General features: G+C 41.3%; 1 protein-coding gene across 1 annotated transcript in view; it reads right to left on the bottom strand.

Annotated features, from left to right (window-relative positions):
- Nucleotides 1–678: 678 nt before the first annotated feature.
- Nucleotides 679–19,429, bottom strand: part of LOC145477869 (uncharacterized) — a 28,605-nt gene continuing 9,854 nt past the window's right edge. Inside the window, exons 6-17 of the mRNA XM_081455728.1 lie at nucleotides 18,425–18,504; nucleotides 17,708–17,847; nucleotides 16,175–16,618; nucleotides 15,676–15,700; nucleotides 14,279–14,600; nucleotides 12,387–13,617; nucleotides 10,587–10,784; nucleotides 8,496–8,864; nucleotides 6,572–6,618; nucleotides 5,448–5,936; nucleotides 4,572–4,623; nucleotides 679–3,758 (exon numbers count right to left, since the gene is read on the bottom strand). Coding sequence (XP_081311854.1) covers nucleotides 3,377–3,758; nucleotides 4,572–4,623; nucleotides 5,448–5,936; nucleotides 6,572–6,618; nucleotides 8,496–8,864; nucleotides 10,587–10,784; nucleotides 12,387–13,617; nucleotides 14,279–14,600; nucleotides 15,676–15,700; nucleotides 16,175–16,618; nucleotides 17,708–17,847; nucleotides 18,425–18,504 — 3,779 coding nt within the window. The 3' untranslated portion in view covers nucleotides 679–3,376. The remainder of the gene's footprint in view (nucleotides 3,759–4,571; nucleotides 4,624–5,447; nucleotides 5,937–6,571; nucleotides 6,619–8,495; nucleotides 8,865–10,586; nucleotides 10,785–12,386; nucleotides 13,618–14,278; nucleotides 14,601–15,675; nucleotides 15,701–16,174; nucleotides 16,619–17,707; nucleotides 17,848–18,424; nucleotides 18,505–19,429) is intronic.

Raw genomic sequence — 19,429 nt, 5'->3', positions numbered from 1 at the left:
AGTGCAAGTTACATGAACAACATCGCAAAGATTGTTGGGTTTTTGTTGTTTTTATTTATTCATTTTTTCTTCAATGTTCGACGACTTGGCTAAAAACGTTTTCCTCTCTTTTTTTTTGGGGGGGGGGGAGGGGAAGGAAGGGGGTGATCCTATGTGAGGTGGGTGCTTTACAAGTTACATTTTCTGAGCAAACCGTAAACAAACCTGACCTAGTTGTAAAACTAACGTTGTTAACAACATCTCTAACGACACCGCAGGCTCGGTCAATTTTCGGAAACCCCAGTTGGTCACTTTTGAGAAATATACAAGGTTTTCCAAAGCATAAAACAGATGTGTAAGCCATGAAATTGATTACATGTACATTAACTACGAGGATTTCAAGTGTAAGCATGGAGAAAATCCCTGACAGTGCATCATTGCCTCCACAAATTAATTCCTTAAATACCGTTAACGGGTCAGCTTTCGAACATCTAGGCTACAAACTGAAAACAAAAATCTCACTTCTACTGAAGGCTGAAAACAAAAATCTCACTTCTACCAAACATCTATACGAATAGCGTTTTTTCTATACGGTAAACTTCCTTTAGTTAGACCCCTGTTTCTTATATAAATCATTAATGGGCTTATTCAAGTTCATGTGTGGTTCAAAACGCAGTTTATGGAAATTGCATATAAGGCAGAAACTAGTCTTTTAATAATAAATAAACACACTTACCGTGGCGAGATATAATAGACGACAAACCAGACAGGCTTGCAATGCTAGAAATTTCACCGCAGTCAAATTCGCAAGCCTAACAGAAATTTTACAGTTAAAATCTGTTCACAATTACGGTGGGGGAAACAGTTATTTCCTTAACACAAGCCCTTCCTCCTGACTAATCCCGAGTACAACGCGAGGGATTATGGGCCTCCTTCCCATCATCCCAAGCGTCTTAATAATGTTTAATCACAAGAGGAGACTGAGAACGAGACACCGGCTCAGTTTGTGATTGAGCTACAAAAATATCAACTGATTACCAGGAGCCATAATCGGGGACGGAGACCGTAAGTCTCGGGATTCGCGCGCACCTATGATATGGGACAATTTTTCTATTTTTAGAACAAATTGCACCATCCTGACGTCATATATCCGCGCGAATTCACGCACATGTCAGGGGCTCTCGCGTGGATGTTGTCACGTTGCGTGATCAAATGGTGAGAGTTAGAGATTCTCTTGCGTATTTTTCACAGCGATGGCAGGGAATACGAACCAGGGCGCTTATATGTAGTTCAATGCTCTGGGCTAACGGAAAAGGTGGGTTTTTCAGGGTCGAAAACAAGACTTCAATCTCGCGCTGGGAATGAATAACAAGATCTGCTCACGCTAGCTGTAAGCTCATGCGTATGCTTAAGAATATAGCAAGAAAACTCTCTGCTCTGGTATCGAGTTAATTTGTGAGTTTCTCAGACAATGGTTAATCATAACCAAACCTGTTTTGATGGTTTCTTATTGTCTCTGCTTGTTTGGTGAGTTTGCAAAGGTTTTTGAAAGGAAAGTCTGACGCGTGCAATTAGCTCATTTGCATAGTGCAGCTCGTGTACTTTCAAGTCCGAGTCGGTGTTTTCAATTGTCAACAAATCTTGACAAAGATTTCTTTCGTTATCTTTTGTGTTGAGACGCTGCAACAAATTTCACGAATGCAAAAAAGGCTACTAACATCATGTGTGTTTCTTCAACATAAGCATAGTGAAGGTTTACACTGCGAAAATGAAAATAGACAAGGAGTTTTTATAACTCGATCAACAAAATCGAAATCGTTATTCCAAGTTGATTAAAGAAAGCGTCATCGTAACTTTGCTGATTGTTTCTGCTTTATTCACATATTTTCAGCTTAGCTTTTAATATGTTCTCAAACATTTATCAATCATAAACATATTTAAAAACTATAGGGCTATTGTTTGGGTTCGATGTACGCTTTCACACGAAAGTGCGGCGGAAGTACAATTTGTCATGTTTACTGACTGTACAAAACACGCATCGGCGGGCGCTCTCATTCATCGACAACAGAGAATTTACTGGATTTTTACACGAATAAAACTGAGCAGTATCTACGGACGTAAAGTTATTAAGCCTCGATGAAACATCAAGCGTTGCTTACAATTCAAGCGAAACTCAAACTAGCAATTATTTTGTTTTACTATTCGGTCGCGGTAGACTGACAAATTCCTCGCAAGCGTGTGGCAAGAGGAGCTATGAAACTATGAAGTCCTGAAGCTCTGCTATATCTTAATATATCCAGCTAGTTTTTTGCTGTGTAATGGAAATTAAAAGCTGTTAATCTTCAACATATGTGAAATTTAAAGTGGAGTAATGTACAGCTCATGTAACAGAAGCATCAGTCGGAACACACCTTGGTCAGCGATATATATAAGCTTACAGCGGAACATACCTAAATTCGACACTGTCTTACTTCACTCAAACTGGAGCAGCTTACGACGAAAATACTTAAGCAAAACTCCAACAGACGTAAACGCGTTGAGTTGTGGGGCAAAAACATGAAACATTTCGGGAATTTCGGACGCCATTTTCCCCGCGCGACATCCGCAAAAATCCTCGCAGCATGCACGCGCGTGTGCCGCAGGTGATGGCGCAATTTGTTCTAAAAATAGAATTATTGTCCCATATCATGGGGACAACCCCAATACTTGAAATGGCGCGCGCTTACGGTCTCTGTCCCCGATTATGGCTCCTGCTGATTACCTATCTTTCATTATTATTCCAAAAGAGCTAAACATTACACCAATTGCGAAGTGTCAGAAGATCTTTAAATGCTTGCATGACATGTTGCCTTTTCCAAGCAGTCGTATGCTAGCCAGGCAAAGTGTCGAGAATGAATTCAGCAAAAATATATAGCGTTTCCCATGCTGAACGATTTCTTAAATCATTGCTTAACCCTAGAGATACTGCAGATCAGTGCGCAAAATACCTTTCACCATTTTTTTTCCACTTGACAAAGTTTTCACCAATTTTCGAAAACTTCCTAATATCGTTTGAGATCTTTCTGACAGCTTTCGTTTGGACTACTGAAAATGAAAGACGTGACAGGGGTGGAGTCGACTGACAAGTCTATCTCTCGTTTTCATTGACCAAACGACAGTAAGAATTAGAACATTTGTCAAATGCATGTCAAAACGTTCTAAAAAATTAAGAAAAACCTTTGTCAAGTGGTATGGTACGGCACGCAGAACTCTAACTCTAACAACACTGTGCACTTCTCAACACAAAAGATGTTCTAGCGTTCTTCTCTACCAAAGCTGTTTTAAGTTGTTATAACCTACACATAAGCGTCACAACGTGTCCCACCTTATTCAACCCAGGTACCCAGTACCATACACATCACTTTCTCCCACGCGATCCCCTGTATTTCCCATATTTCTTCCCGCGCCCGTAGACCTTCTTATACGATCCTCTATAATTACCCCTGTTACCGGACCCTCGGTATCCCCCACGGGCACTGAACCCCCTATACCCCCCTCGGTTCCCCCTTGATGAGTCGTCATTTTGTCCGTAATTCGATCGTCTGTTGTCAGACTTGGTTTCTTTGAGGTGTTCAAACTGATTCTCGAAGTCCACGACACTGTTGCTATTTTCTGTGAATTGGAAACACTTGATAGGAGAATTACTGACTCTGTCCCAGTCCACCTCATCATTTTCAGTGTCCTCTGGGGCCGTACTTGCACATGGGACGATCTTTTGTGCTTGTACCCTCGTGCTCGACCTTCAATCACAGAACAGAGTATGGCAAGGGATGAGAATACAAATTTGTTTCGTTAACCGAATCTTTGAGATGGAATGTTAAGTCATACAGTCGAACCCCTATCAAGCGGCCACCCTCGGGAAAATGGGAGATGGCCACTTAATAGGGGTCGACCGCTTAATAGGGTTTTTAGTATGCGGCTCAGGAGAAACGTCAAGTTTTAGCTCTTATTGACCGAGCAGGAGGTCTGTATGGGAGAATCTTAACCGAGGTCGTGAGTGCAGACCGAACGCAGCTAGGTCTGTACAAATGACCGAGGTCGGGTGGCCGCTTTTTAATACTTGGGGCAAGGAAGACAATGGAAATCCTTCAGCGGGACGATCAAAAGCCTGCCGCCGCCGCAGCTGATAGAGGTGGCCGGTTAACAGGGGTTTTATTTACAGTATTTTACTGACAACAATGGCCAATTCGCTCTATGAGACGCGCCTGCAGGGAATCATGGTAGTTGTATTCATCAAAACAAATATCCAGCCCAAGATGATGAATACAACTACCATGATTCCTGCAGGCCTATCTCACCGTGGGAATTGGCCATTTCAAGACTTTGAAAACTGGCCGCTTACTCTCACAAGGCGTGGCCGCTGAACAGGTGGCCGCTTCATGGAGGTTTGACTATAGTAATTTGGAGAATATCAGACCATTTTTATAAGGAGGATCGTGAGCTTGGTTTTCCCAGACACAATGCAGGCCGTCTAACTACTGAGCTACGCAGAGACTATTAGTGTACCAGACCGTTTGTGATAGTAAGGTACGTGAGTCAAAAACAGAAGTTACCTTCTCTGTTCATCCTTTCTGCTCCCTTGTCTCCTGTCTGTCATAGTGACTACTGGAGATATCAAACATCAAAGGAAATAACTCAGTAATAAAAAAAAAAAAATTTAACTATGCAAGCTGAATAAGTGAAAGATCGTATATTTGAACTGCGGAGAAAGATGCAAAGTCATGAATAATCATCCCAGTTACGTGCACAACTCGAGATGCTAAGAAATTTAAGCCTGTAAAAAAAGAAATAGAAAATTCAGGCTTGAAATTTTTTTCACGCTTTATTTTCACAGCTGTTTGAAGTAGCTACGTCTGTACATCTTGAAAAGTTTTACATATCTTGAAAAGTTTAGCCTAAATTTTTCAAGTTCGTTGTTTGTAATCCGTGTTAATCTTTTCCATCCTTAACCATTTTTGTTCCTTTATGCTTTATTATTTTCTCTTTGGTGTTTTTCTCTCTTAGTAAACTACTATTTTAAGGTTTCCTTCAATTTAAAAGTAATTTTGTAAGTGGCAAAAATCAAGTCAAAATGCTGTGAATGCGCTCTTTTAAGTTGTCTACATAACCGCGATGATCATTCATGTCTATACCTTATCGCTAGTTACAAAACGAGTCGTTAGATAAAAGAAATTATTCAACGATTACGTCATTTTACCATATTAGGAAAAATAAGAGCCCGTATTGCACTGTAGAGCCGTATATTGTTTTCGTCATTCGCACGTGCCTTATGCACAGTACGATTTTCGGATGACAATTAGAAGCCGAAATCCTAGAAAATAACATAATAGTGAAGTAATAAATCAAAATGAAAGTATTGTTTAAAGTATCTCATTGAGTGCTATGTAATCTTGGACTCTATAAAGTTAAGCCAATGTGTAGTTAAGCACCTTCTGCTTTACGAGGAACATTTTTCTTGGCTCTTTTCCTCGTCTCCAGTTCTTCATCCACATGCTGCCTGTACAACTCTTTCGGAATCTTCTTGGCACAAAGCTCGCAAACTATACTGGCCTCGTCACTTTCCTCGCTGTCTGAATCCCTCGGCCGGCGAGACTTCTTGGCTTTTGAACCTTTGGACAACGGCAGCGGCCTCTTCTTGCTCCTGCCTCCAAGCAGCGCCAGCGCAACTTCGTTCTCGTCCGTCTCGTCTGTTGTCACTTGTTTGGGGTCTTTCCTTCGCGGCGAGACGCGCTGCGCGCCGTACTGCACCATAAGACCATCATCAGATGTATCGCTATCGGATTCCACTTCCTCGGTTCTTCTGGAAAACGTTTTTCTAGGCGCCTGTTCTTTGGAAGCTTTTCCAGTGGCATCATCTTCGTCACTTTCTACTGTCGCGTTTAGGGGAATGTAATCACCGCCAAGTTTAGGGGCATTTCCTAAAACAGGAAAGCAATGGCTAAGTGACAAGGAAAGCTACTCCTAGGGCACCTCGATTCTGGCGATTAAGCGAATGAGAAAAGGTCACTGGAGACTGGACAAGAGTGACTCACACTACCGACTCCCGGCCACGGCTCAAACCTGGACCTCTTGGCACTGATTCCAACGCACGTCACTAACCGCGTGGCAAGCACGACTCCCACACATATTGACTGCCTGGCAAACGCCCGGGGTATGCCGGAAATACGAACACGCGTATAAAGTAAATTATTAAAAGGCAAACACTATGAAATTGTAAGTGGCGTTGTCCATCCGTCTATCATGCTCTCCATCAGTTACAACCTCAAGTCTCTCAGTCAGCCTGTCTTCCCGTTCGTCTGTCCGACCGTCAGTTACTCAGTCCGACACTCAGTCCGACACTCAGTCCGTTCGTCCATTCTTACGTCCATCCATCCGTCAGTCTGCCTGTTTATCTGTGAGTCAGTCAGATAGTCAGCTAGACAGTGATAAACTCAGTCCGTCAGTCGGTCGGTCGGTCAGCCAGTCAGTCAGATGGTCCGTCCGTCAGTCAGATAGTAAGCCCGTCCGTCCGTCCGTCAGTCAGTCAGTCTATTAACAATACAGTAAACAGTACCTCCACCAGACGATCCATATGTATGCTTTGGCTTCTTCCTTTCAGGACTGCATGACACAGAAAGACGAAATCAAGGATTCTGCTTCGACCCACAACGAACTGCACATAAATACTGCATTGGGCGGAAGCCATAAGGCTCACCGAGAAAAACCTTTATTATATGATTTAGAAAATTACTCCATTGGGATTGGATAGGAACTGGTGAATTCATCGTTATTTTTTTAATCAGCACTGCAGGGTAAATTAATAAAGACGCTTTCGTAATTTTCTCTGACACATTATAAATGACTAATTGTATGAAAGCTCAAGCAATGAAGAACTCGTGATAATTGAAAGTTCTTACTGGACTCGCTAAGTGGAGTAAGGGCTCATGTAAGTATAACACAATTTTTAAATTACGCTCTTAGTACAATCCTTATTGCATACGCATTCATACGATTACCAATGCTAAATGACGGTGCATTAAGTTAAAAACTGCGTGTTCCTAACTCTAAAGCTCGATTTCTTCTCCGATTGCCATGCATTTCTTTTGTTACGAGTGAGGTTTTGGTCTATATCGAGACAATACGCCTCAGGTGATGAACCTCCTTACTCTCATCACTTCCCTTCTTGGCAATGCATTATTATTGTATGGAGAAATAAAAAATTGGTCAGTCTTGCGAATTCAAGGATTCTTGTAGCTCAATGCTTCCATCAGATTTGAATTTTACCAAGTAACGTAATCACTCACTCACTCACGCACGCACGCACGCACGCACGCACTCTCACTCACTCACTCACTCTCACTCTCACTCACTCACTCACTCACTCACTCACTCACTCACTCACTCACTCACTCACTCACTCACTCACTCACTCACTCACTCACTCACTCACTCACTCACTCACTCACTCACTCACTCACTCACTCACTCACTCACTCACTCACTCACTCACTCACTCACTCACTCACTCACTCACTCACTCACTCACTCACTCTCACTCGCTCACTCTCTCACTCACTCACACTCGCTCGCTCGCTCACTCACTCAGTGAATCAATCAGTCAGTCAGTCGATCAATCGATTTGCCACAGTACAGGGGATGGGGTGTAGTTTGGCCTTTACCAAGATTCCACGCGTCTCGATAGTCAAGATAGCAGTGGAAGGTAACGAAAAACGTTCAAAATGAGAAACTTCCGTCCTTCCCAAAGTCATTGTCTGTCGTGTTGCTTCCGCCGACAAACTTGCTCGATGTTAGGGTTTTAGAACATTTATTTTCATAGTTACTTCAAAATTTCATAAAGGTTCGATAATTAAAAACACATACATGTACATAAATCTTTCAACGCATTGAAAGAAACACACCTAAGAAAACTGCAACAATTATCTTTTGTACAAAGATATACAAAAATTTCATAATTCAGCAATAAACGTCTAGCGGAGGGTGTTCTATTTAAGAGAAAGTTTTCAAAAAGCTTGTGTTCGAGTTTTCCACAAGCAACTAGTCAACAAGGTGTAACCTGGCAGACGATCGCTTGTGGAAAACGACAGCAAAAGTCTCCTTGTTTTAACGCAAAAATACAGTTTAGCCAGCAATTATAACTCCTCGAGATCTTCAGTGAACACTCCTCCACTAGAGCCAAATTGATGTTAAAATCTTTCAGTTTTATTTCTGCGGTCATGTTATCTCAGGAAGAAATATTCTTTACTTGGAAAGAGAAAGCAGGCAAAGAACAAGCAGTCAGTGATTTTAATGGGTCCTGTGCACGTGATCAGCACATGGCGCACACGTGCTCGTCTATCGGCGACAAGCAAGTTATGCCACCACGTGACCATTTTTGACCAGTGACCTGCCCGAACTTATTTGGCAAATTTTAACACCACTGTAATAAAGGTTCATTAGTGTGCAAATAAATACATTAAATGAGCAAATAAAATCAAGACCTTGATGCGTCAAGCCAGCTATAGACTTCCGCTGAACTGCTTTCTTCTTTCTCTCTCGCGTACCCACTCTCTTCGCTCTCTGATTCTGTCCTTAGGGCTGCTCTGGTGTTCCTGCTAGGTTTTCTCGAATCTTGACCAGAGCTTCTAGAACTGCGACACTGATCAAGGCTTCCAGAAGGTCTGGAATCCTTTTCAAACGCAAGACTTCGCTTGACGGACTCCGTTTCTTGTGTTGCTTTCCGGAGGAGCTTCTGTTTCGCGACAGGCGACCTCTGAAGCACCACTTTCAAGTTTTTTAATTCTCCTCTTTCGCCTGATAAAGTTCGGTAGACTGAAGGCAACGGGTTCGTATCAGCCCGAGCAGGAACACTGCAAAAAGGAGCAGCCCAAGTTCAGAATTATTCCTCTATAGTTCACAAAACTTCAGTTCCATAGGCAACAGGGAGCTTAAGCAAACCACGACGACCATTGGAACGAGAACGCCACCAAACAAAAGATTAAATGAGCAGAACAATGGCTGGGCACGTGCTTTATAAATCTTTGTACATTTTAGTTGCCGTCCTCTGCAAAACAACAACGTGAAATGACCAAGTTCTCCGTGATCTGAGGAACGCATTTAGCGTCCTGAACAGATATAGAAAATTGCGAATTTCGCAGGTAAAGTATAAATTCATTTGTGACTCGGCGTTGCCGTCGTCGTTACTTAAGCTCCCTAATGTCACTAGTTAGGACGACTTTGAAGCTGTAGTGCAACCGCGGCTACAACGATACAAACAACAAACTGGTTGGCTCATCCAGCTCCTATAAAACAAATTCCCGCTAACAACAGGGAAAGTTTCCGGTGCCAAAATTGTAAATTCACTAGAATATAACAAAAAATTGCGAAGTCCAAGCAGCGAAAACAAGCAGCGCTGCAAACATCCCTCTAAACACCACGGTAATATACAACATTATACACAACTGGTTTGTAGAGGTAACCAAGTTGACCAAAATTGGTTTGCAAAGTAGGGTTTACTTCAGCAGTCACTACATTGAAACCTGGGGCTTTGTTCAACCGGGGTTGCCCTGCAACTCCTGCGTGGCAGCTGTCAACGTTTTTTCCCGCCAAAAATTGGTCTCCTGTTCACACGCGCTCGTAGTAGTTTCCTATTGTAAGGTCCGATCCTTTTAGCCAAACACACGCACACTTCTATCAGTATCTAAAGGTCTCTTTGAAAAAATATAATTTGAGAAAATATCCATACTGATTTCTTTTTCTCATGGCGACTATCAAAGGGCCTGAAGCAAACAGCTGGAACAGTAGTTAATAGAGGTTTTTCAAGGCGGCCATGTTAGGTGGCTGAAACAATGAAAATGTTTTGCATTAAAATGAACATTTTTCTCATGAAAGAAGAAGAAGAAGAAAAAAAAGTAGGCGATTCCCGAGTTCGCTCAGGCCTCTTTTTTAAAACGTGTCCTCGTGCAAAACCTGCCATATGAAAGTGAGCGTGATTTGCGTGCAAATGAACCCGTAGGGGGAACACATTTTCACAAGAATAGTTTCGCATAAAAACTCGCTTTGACACAGAGGTGAAAGGTAACTCGGAAATGGAATATTCCGTTGTTCCTGTCATCCGACATGGTCACCATGCAAAACGTCTATAAGGGTTGAAACAAAACCCAAGTAACAAATCCTGACAAAGAAGCAAAGATGGTGGGAAGACAAAGAATTCTTCTAGTAGTCTTCTTACTAGTTATTTTGCTTTCTAGAGTTTCTCTTTGGTTTTCTGAACTTTCAACCAGAATCTATTGCTCAGACTTTTTATTCCACGGGAGGCTGAGTTTGTATGCAACAGAATCAACGAAAATGGCATCCCGTGTGAGGTAAATGGCACCATCATACAATGGAAACCAAGCTTCATATCTCTTCAATATCTCGTAGAAAGAACTACATGAAGCTGCTATATCCAGCTTGCTCCAACAGTAAGAAAGCTATCAATCCTTAATAAAATCTCTTAAAACTTCAAAAATTCTGATATTTGTAGTATTTTTCTTAAAATGTTTCATTACACAGCGCCAAACAGCAGTAGAACACTTTATCCAAACATTCACCTTCTGATGCTCGGCCCAGACTCGCTCCTAGCACCAGTCTCCTCTCTCTGTGTGGGTGGGCCCTGGCAGTCGGAAGCATGGGCTTCTATCTCTTTTGAAGTAAAATGCTGATAACACAGCGGACACTCTACGGTGGACTCGCGCATGTCGGTCTCGGCATGCTTTGGCTCACTCGTGGAGGGCAAGTCATCAAGAGAGCTGGTGGACAAGAGAGGGAGATTAACAAAGAACTGCTTAAGTATGAACTGGAGAAAAACCCAGAAACACAATTATTGTAGTCAACGTTCAACACGCTACTTGGCTTTAATTGATAAGAAGAAATGTGCAATTCAACGATAGAGTACGAAGAAAGCGATGCAAAGGGAGCGGTTGCTACAAACAAAATAAATTACAAGTTATAGATGAATACAGTAAGAGAAACAGAAATAACGAGCCGAAGGTAGACGATACTTACAAACGTTGTATGACTAGGAAGCTAAGCAACACGTAAAAGGAAAACAGCAGGGCGGTAAATATAACGGGATGACAGTAGCGTCGCGATGAAAATGCACAAATAAACTAGAAAGACGCATACAAAAGGGGACTGAAACAAAACAAAATTATGCGAAAAAACCTAACAGAATATCGATGACGTGAAAGCGAGATAAACGAAAAGAATGCGATGATCACGAAAGAATGCACGTACAAACGGAAAAAATAACAAAGAATTAAATGCGGCTGCAACAACAATTCTCTCGAAAGTGAACGGGCCAGCATTAATCTCCACGAGCCAAAGCCTGTTTTTATACTGAAGTTAAGGACGATTGAGTTCGCGCCCATTGTTACTGAGCATCCTTTCTGCGCACCACATTTATGTCAACGCCACACACGTCATACATCGAGCGCATGCCACGGAAAAAATACAAGCAAGTATAGTGATTGCAACCACGTGCGCTAACTTCACCTGCAGTTTACTCTCTTGGATGTTCGGCGACCCCCATTTTTCTTCCCGTAGATCAATTCCTTTCCCGATTTTATCCATTTTAACAAAAAACAAAACAAAACAAAACAAAGCAAAACAAAACAAAAAAACCAAAAAAAAGAAAAAGAAAAAAAAAAGAAAAAAAACAAAAACAAAAAACAAAAAACAAAAAAACAAAACAAAACAAAACAAAACAAAAAAAACAGGAAAAATCTATTCGTGAAAAGTTACAAATATTTCGCTTTTTTCTAAGCCTATTCAACCTGAAGGAAGAGGATCAGCTCTAAAAGTTTACTTCATATACGGGTACGTTTACCTGATCTCAATTTCACTAATGTAACTTTTTTTATGTGCGATAGTTGTAGGCTAACTTCATTTGAAAATAATCAAACATTCTTAATCATCACAGTTTGGTGCGCAACTTGGCCAGTTGCAAAAATAAAGACCGAAAAACGTTCATGCTTGAACGGCAAGTCACCAGTTCCCAGCTACAGCTGTACCTTGATAGCTCAGTTGGTAGACGTAGAATTCCGTTAAAGCTTGAATTTTTTCCACGCTCTATTTTGGCAACTGCCTAAAATTGCGCATGTTAAATCTTACCCCGCAGTTTGAATAAATGATCTTTCACACTTTTACTGGAGTAGGCTTTCTGTCAGACATCAGCACCTAATTTGCTTCATTTTTGAGATTATTCAGCAATTCAAAAATGCTGAATGTAACCTCTTGACTAGCAACCTAACAAAGGGTCGAGGGATAGAAAACTCCCAACTCAGTTAAGTTTGGATTGGACTGGAGGAAGGCAAAACCTCTTTGACACCCTTTAGTACCCTGAACGTTACCTTGATGGACAGGCCTCCCTCAAGTTCCGCCTCGACGCCATCCGATGTCTCTTCTCTGCTGCAGCGGCAGCTTTTTCGGCTGCCGTTGACCTCGTCCGTCTCGCACGCTCACTTTCACTGCTGTCAACATCGACAACTACTTTCTGTTCTTCAGCCAACCTCTCCTTTGCTTGATTAATCGAGGAACTTGCTGCCGAAGATGACGTCCCTGCAACGTCAAACGAACCTTCTTCTAAAGTCTCTTCCGTCTGGTTATTAGTTGTCATATCAGATTCCAGTATCGTTTGGGAAGGCAACAGTCCCTCGCCATCTGCAGCCATCGTGTCAAGGATACTCTTGCCGACCATTCCTTGAGAGTCACTCTGTGGGGTTAGAGACTGACCAGCAAGTGGGTCTTGATTGTGAGTCCCGGCAACATCTCCGCTATTAGGAACCTCACTACTAACTGAAGTTTCCTTTCCAGGGAAACGCACAGAAAGCAATGGTCGAGAAAAGTCGCCCTCATCATCGGTTGAATCATCGCTGATAACCGGCCGCGAGACACTTCGGCGTTTAGAAGGCCGAATTATCTCTGCTTTGTTTTCTTGGTCAATGTCCATCAAACTCAAATCATTGCTAGCTGTTCTACTGTCAGGTAAAACTCCACCCTCACTCGATGAATTCTTATTGTCCAGCTTTGTTTGACCTGTTCCAGAACTCACCGTTACTTTGCTATTATTTTCTAGTGTCCCAGCTGACGAACCAACCGTACTTGACTGAACTTCACTTGCTTCACGGTCTGAAACAACATTGGCATCGTCCAAACTGCCTTGATCACCAACTACAGGTTCTCTAGTCTCTTCTTTTCCATCATCGGCAATTTCCACATTGGAAGTAACTCCATCACTGCTCGACTTAGTTTGTGTTTTAACGGATGATTCGCCTGATGCTTCTGTTTTTCCCGTTTCCCAGTCCTCCGCAATCTCTATATTAGAACGTCCTCGATTTCGTGAAAAGCTCGGCGCTGGCTTTTTAGTAGAGCTCGATGGGCGAGCCATCTCGTCCAGGTAAGATTTCAAACATTCACCATCATCACTATCGCTGTCAACTGTATAAGGTGGTACAGTTGCACTGGGTGCTTTGCTTGTGGAGGTGGAGGCCGTTGCTTGCTTTATAGGGTTTGATGAGCTCCTCAAGCTTCTTCTGCGATCAGAAAGGTCAAATTCTGATTGGCTCTTGGTATCTGCTCCTGCTGTTATTAAAAAAAAAAAAAAATCCAATGATTAACTTGTGGAATACAAGAACAAGTGATCACACATATGAGCTTATTTATCACATGGTTGGCTCCGAGAGTCGGCAAGATGAACCGAATCCTGCGCTGTGATTGGCTACCCGAGCGGGCAAGATGACGCTTCCTCGCCCAATCGGGATAACCCGCTACGTCCCGCAAGAAAATAGTGTTCCTTTTCCATATAATAAATCCTTTATTGACCAAGTTTGTTCGGACAAGATGGCTGGATATTGGCCTCGTTCTTTTTTTTTTTTTTTTTTGCAATGTTTAGCCATGGTACCAAGTCCTACCGCGGATAATGTTGTCACGCACGCTGCGTGGATATTTACGAGGAGGATCAAAATGCGCTTCACAGAATCGCTTATTTCTTGACCGTCCTGGGATAGTGATCTAAAAATAACTTGCGAGGGACTACCTTGGGAAATAGAGTGTATATGGAGGATTAACTGTCTTACTCTTCATGCTCTCTTGGTCAATGGTAAGCCATCTAAGTAAAAATCTACGCGAATTAAGATCAGATATCCACACACCGTCACGGTCATGACTAATCTTGTTTAACATTGATGAATTGCATGTATTCTCGAGCTTGAGAAATTAGTGAGAAGTGCTGACAATAACTCACCTCCATGCAGAGAATTCCTAACGAAAACGGAACTCCGGGTCCCTACAGAAGCAGTACTCCTCCTAGGCAGCTGTAGCTCCAGTGTGTCTCTAGTACCGGGAAGTACGGGGGCTCCCCAGGGGATGCGTGTTTTGACTTTGGACTGTGCCACATACAACCGCCTTCTGAACTTTTCAAACATTCTGATAATTAGCACGGTATAAGCTGGCAAGTCGAACCCAGGAGGAGCAAAATAGATGTTCGCTTTCATGGCTTCTTTCAAGTTACTGGGTCTGCATCGTGTTTTCTTGTATCGCCGAGAAAGACGAATCATACTGGTAGGCTGTGGATGATAAAGAAGCTCCAGTAAGACAGTTGCAGTCAACCTCCTCTCATGTCTTAGGTCAACCAACAAATAGCTCAAATAATGCATGAGCGGGGAAGGAGAACCCAATCCTGCATTGTGATTGGCTACCCGAGAGGGCAAGATGGGGCTTTCCTGCCCACTCGGGATTATGCGCTGTAGTACTCCTATAGTATTCTTTTTCCATATAATAAATCCTCTAATGATCAAGCTTGTTTGGTCAAGATGGCTGGATATTGGCCTAATTCTTTTTTTTTTTTTGCGTGTTTATGGTCCTTGACCCTGTCTCGGTCTATAAACACGCCAAAAAAAGAACTTGGCCAATATCCAGCCATCTTAACCTCACGCTTGGTCAATGACCTATATATATTTTCACATTATTTTTGTATTTTTATAGCTTTTTTTTGTCGAACACTTTTATCACGAGCCCCTGGCTCGGGAGAATGGGTAACCACTCTCTGTGTCATGACATTAAATACATTATTACTATAACTACAGCATCACTATTACAGTAGCTGAATGGACATTGCTACTTTGGTAGCTACCAACACACGGCGAAAGAGATCAGAATAACTTGAAGGGATTGACATAAAATAAATAACGGACGTTTTGTTAGGCCTAAAAAGGCGCCTGCAATAGTATACAATATTACAATCATAAGATGTAATTCCACCCCATCTGCAAAATCACAAATAAAAAAATGCCACATTTCTCAATTGAAATACCGTAAACTTCCGAAAATGACGACCCTCGTTACTTTCGGAATTAGCAGCCTCTGGGGCTCGTTACTTTCGAGCGGGCGTTCCTTTCAAAGGGTCGTTACTTTCGAGGGGTCGCCGTCTTCTTACGAAATAATGTTCACACATCAAATGTTTGGTAACTCACGTACATAACTCATATTGTACAGAACTTGGATGGCACATGTACTTGTATCAGGTCAGCAAACTTGCCTTTGGCATAAGCTTGAAAATCAAGTTCACCGCAACCACTTTCAATATTGTACATACATGTACCATGCATACGTTATTTAAAATAATAAAATGTATTTACTTACTGTTCTTATTTGTCTGGTTTCTGCACTGCAAAAACAAAGAAAGATAAGAATTACTATCGAAAACAATCTCATAGGATTACAGCTTTTACTGCACACAATCGTACAGTGACTCTGTGTTTTCCAACACACAGTCCTTAGTATAAATCTACTAGTCTTCTATCACAAGTGCCGTTCTCTGATTGGCTACGCTACGCTATTTTTCTGGTCTTTTTTCCAGTAGTGTTATGGCTGCATTCGCATCTATTATCATGTCTACTCACTATCTATTCTGTGATAGATAGTGAGTAGCGTAGCAGTCTGTCCTTGTTAACAAAATGATGGCCGCTTCCTAATTGGCATTTTCGAAGTGTCTGTGAAGGGGATTTAGATAAAGTTTTGAACGACAAGTGGATTTATACTAACACAATTACATTATTCGCTCTCGATTTCTATGCGTAATAGTTGACTCGAGCTCATTATTTAATTGTTTAATGGTAAGGGGTGCAACTATTCAACTTACGATGGTTCCTTTCCATTCCTCTTGGCTTTTTCGTCAGTATCACTGACTGCGATCCTCTTTGGTGATGGGTCATGGAGCCCATCTGGAGACCTCTTTGAACACTTCTTGTCCATGTCTTGCATATCATCGGAATCACTATTCTCCAGAGACACCCAAGGTTTCTTTCGCTTCAGGGAAATTTTCCTTTTGAATTTCAATGCAAAAAGTCGTTCCTCATCTTCGTCATCTGTAACATCGTCATCATCCTCTTCAAGCTTGCGCTTCTCTCCAGGGTTGACATCATCATTCTTGGCATTTCCACTTTGAATTACTTGATCTGTGACCTCCGATTCAGACAAATTGGATTTTTCTTCAAGGTTGTTCTCTTTCTGACTTGACAAATCTGCTGCTTCCCGTTTGCTTCTTCTGAAATTGAGCTTCCTTCTAGTGTCCCCCTTATCTTGCCTACAAATACAAAAACATTAAAAATCTGTGCCACACTTCTGACTAGCTTTCACTACAGATTGATCTTATCATAGCAACCATAGCAGTGTTGAAGTGAAACAAACGTTCAAAATACTACAGATCTGGTCTGCTGAATAGCTATAATTTGACACTCCTGACTTAGTAAAATTGCGATAATGAAGCTTTCCACCCACTCCCCACCTCCCACACCAAATTAGGCTGTCCTGAAAATAAATTTTGTAAGCCTTCAACATCTCAGAAGTCAAAGTTTTTCCAGTAATTAGTCTCCCTCTTCACAACCCCAGACAGGAACAAGTTTACATGTCAGCTTTTGCAGTTCTACACTAAGTACATTATAATTTGGGTTTTAGCTAAAAAGAAAGAAACAACTCCTTCCAATAATTCTTTTAAACCTCCTATTAAGGAGCGCAATTTGTATTTTATGTTTTTTCAGTATCATTCAGCTCAACTCCTTCAACTCTTTCCAATAATTCTTTTAAACCTCCTATTGAGGAGTGCAATTTGTCTTTTATGTTCTTTCAGTATGATTCAGAGACTTCACTCGACAAGACTTGTGAAATTTGACTTTCTTGCAACTTCATCAGTCAACTAAGCCTAAAGTGACTAATTTGTGGGTAGTCTAAAAAATACTTGAACCAGTGAAATTTGGATTTGGATAAGCTTATGAATTTCTATTTAAACAAGAAATAAAAAAAAAAAAAACATATATATAATATACCTTTGGATCCCGCTAATTCGAACTCCGTTATTTTGAATTCTCTGTTATTTCAAGCTCAAAACCATAACCCTTCGATTTGCCCTTCAGTCATTTACTATCAGCTACTTCCAACTCTCGCTATTTCGAACTATTTTTCGTATCCCCCGAGAGTTCGAAATAGAAGGGTTCAACTGTATATATTTTATACTGGAGCTTGTGCTCAAAAGCTCAATTTGCTCCCACAAAGGGCACAATGTTGAAAAAAGAGCACATTTTGAGGAATCTGATATACTGCATCAGCAGTTACCAACTTAATACTCCAGGTAATGCTATAATGGTGAGGAGAAGTAATTTGGTTTGTTCAAAATCACCTTAATGATGGCCCAGCCGTTGTAGCCTGTTGGGAATTTGTCTTCTTTCCACCCTCGCCATTTGGATCTGGTGATTTCACAGTAACTGGTAATGGAGGACTGTTAGGAAATTCTGGATCACTCTCGATATTATTGGCGCCCTATAGCAAGAATTTAAAATTAATCATTGTCAAACATGATACATGTACTACATCTATGTTTACAGTCACAAGAAAAGGTTGATAACTGACAATCCTGATAAATGTGTTCCACATCATGACAGAACCCTACATTCATTCTCCTAGCTACAGTTGCTGTACTGATTTGACCTACAATAGTGGTGGAAAACTTGAAACCCTTGTTAGTCAAACCATTTCCACACTTTACTGTTTCAATCTTCACTGTTCAGTGTGCAAAGAAGGTCCTGTCCAAAAGGCTGGGGCTGGTAGGTTTTCCTGTCCATCACTTGTAGATGGGTAAATCTTTTTGAGGAAATAAATTAATTTTAAATTGCTGGAGTACTATAAGAGTCAAACTTTTCTGAGGTAGTAAGAATGATTTTCAGGCTACCTCATCATACATGTACATGTAGTTACAGCTTGTGTGAGGGGCAAGCCCCAAAATTAGCACCCTTGACTATTCTTGTTAAACACTATATCTTATAAAGAGCCCCGAATGCTACAGTACCTACTGATTTCAATATAATTATCATTGCATCTTTATGCAGTTGTCACAGACCTCTTTATCTGACAGTTGTTCCTGGTCTTCAGGTGGAGTAACAAACAGGTCTGGAGACTCTGCACCCTCTCTCTGATCTCCTTGTTAAAAAATTTATGAAAAAGTTTATGTTCATTAGCACAACTTCTTACTTGGTAAAACATACATGTAAATGGCACTGCTTGTGAAGCATGACACACAGACATCAGCAGACCTGCCAACTCTCCCAGTTTTCCCGGGAGTCTCCAAGTTTTTCATCAAATCTCCCGGTCTCCCGGTTAGAGTACCAGATCTCCCGGGAACTACCTACTGTGGCTCTTTTTAATTTTTTTTTCATTAATTTCGTTATTTTCAAGATTTCAAAAAGGAGAATAAAACAAGAAGGGAATTTGTTGCTCTTATTTGAGCTGCTCTTGATCAGAAAAAGTAAAACAGAACAATCAAATTGATATATATTTAACGAGCATCCTAACTGGTCAGAAATCAACCAATCAAATTACACAATACATGGTCTCCAGGTTTTTGTACTCTGGGGGTTGGCAGGTATGCATCAGTGTGTTTAACCTTACAACAGACTTCCCTGATCAAATAAATATTAAATGTCAGATACAAAGTAGTTAGCAGTAGCCTCAGGCTTCCCCTAAGAGTAATCTTAACAAGTTTTCAACAGTTTCCGCCTTCTTCATTGCACAGTTACCTCAAATGTTTCTACCAGCCTTCAATGGAATCAAATCAGCACTCCTTTGATATATCAATTTTCCCTGACTTTTTTTCAAAAGTCAATTTTCCTTGACTCAAAATAAAATTCCTTGACTTTTCCCTGACCTGAAGAACTTTTTCCCTGACCAGGCAACCCTCTTTAATTCATACACGTAACAGCACGATGACCGTCAACTACATGCAGTACTTGTATGTTGACAAGCATTATTTTAATTAGAAGTGCAGTCTTAAAGTTGTACCATTCTGTCATTGACTGTCTACACCCTGTTATGCCTAATTACGAGTATGTGCATGTACATGGGAAAG

Source organism: Orbicella franksi, chromosome 2 (genome assembly GCF_964199315.1).
Source record: "Orbicella franksi chromosome 2, jaOrbFran1.1, whole genome shotgun sequence".
NCBI classification, from domain to species: Eukaryota; Metazoa; Cnidaria; class Anthozoa; order Scleractinia; family Merulinidae; genus Orbicella; species Orbicella franksi.
Note: the sequence above shows the minus strand (reverse complement) of the source record. Positions and strands in the feature narration are given on the sequence as shown.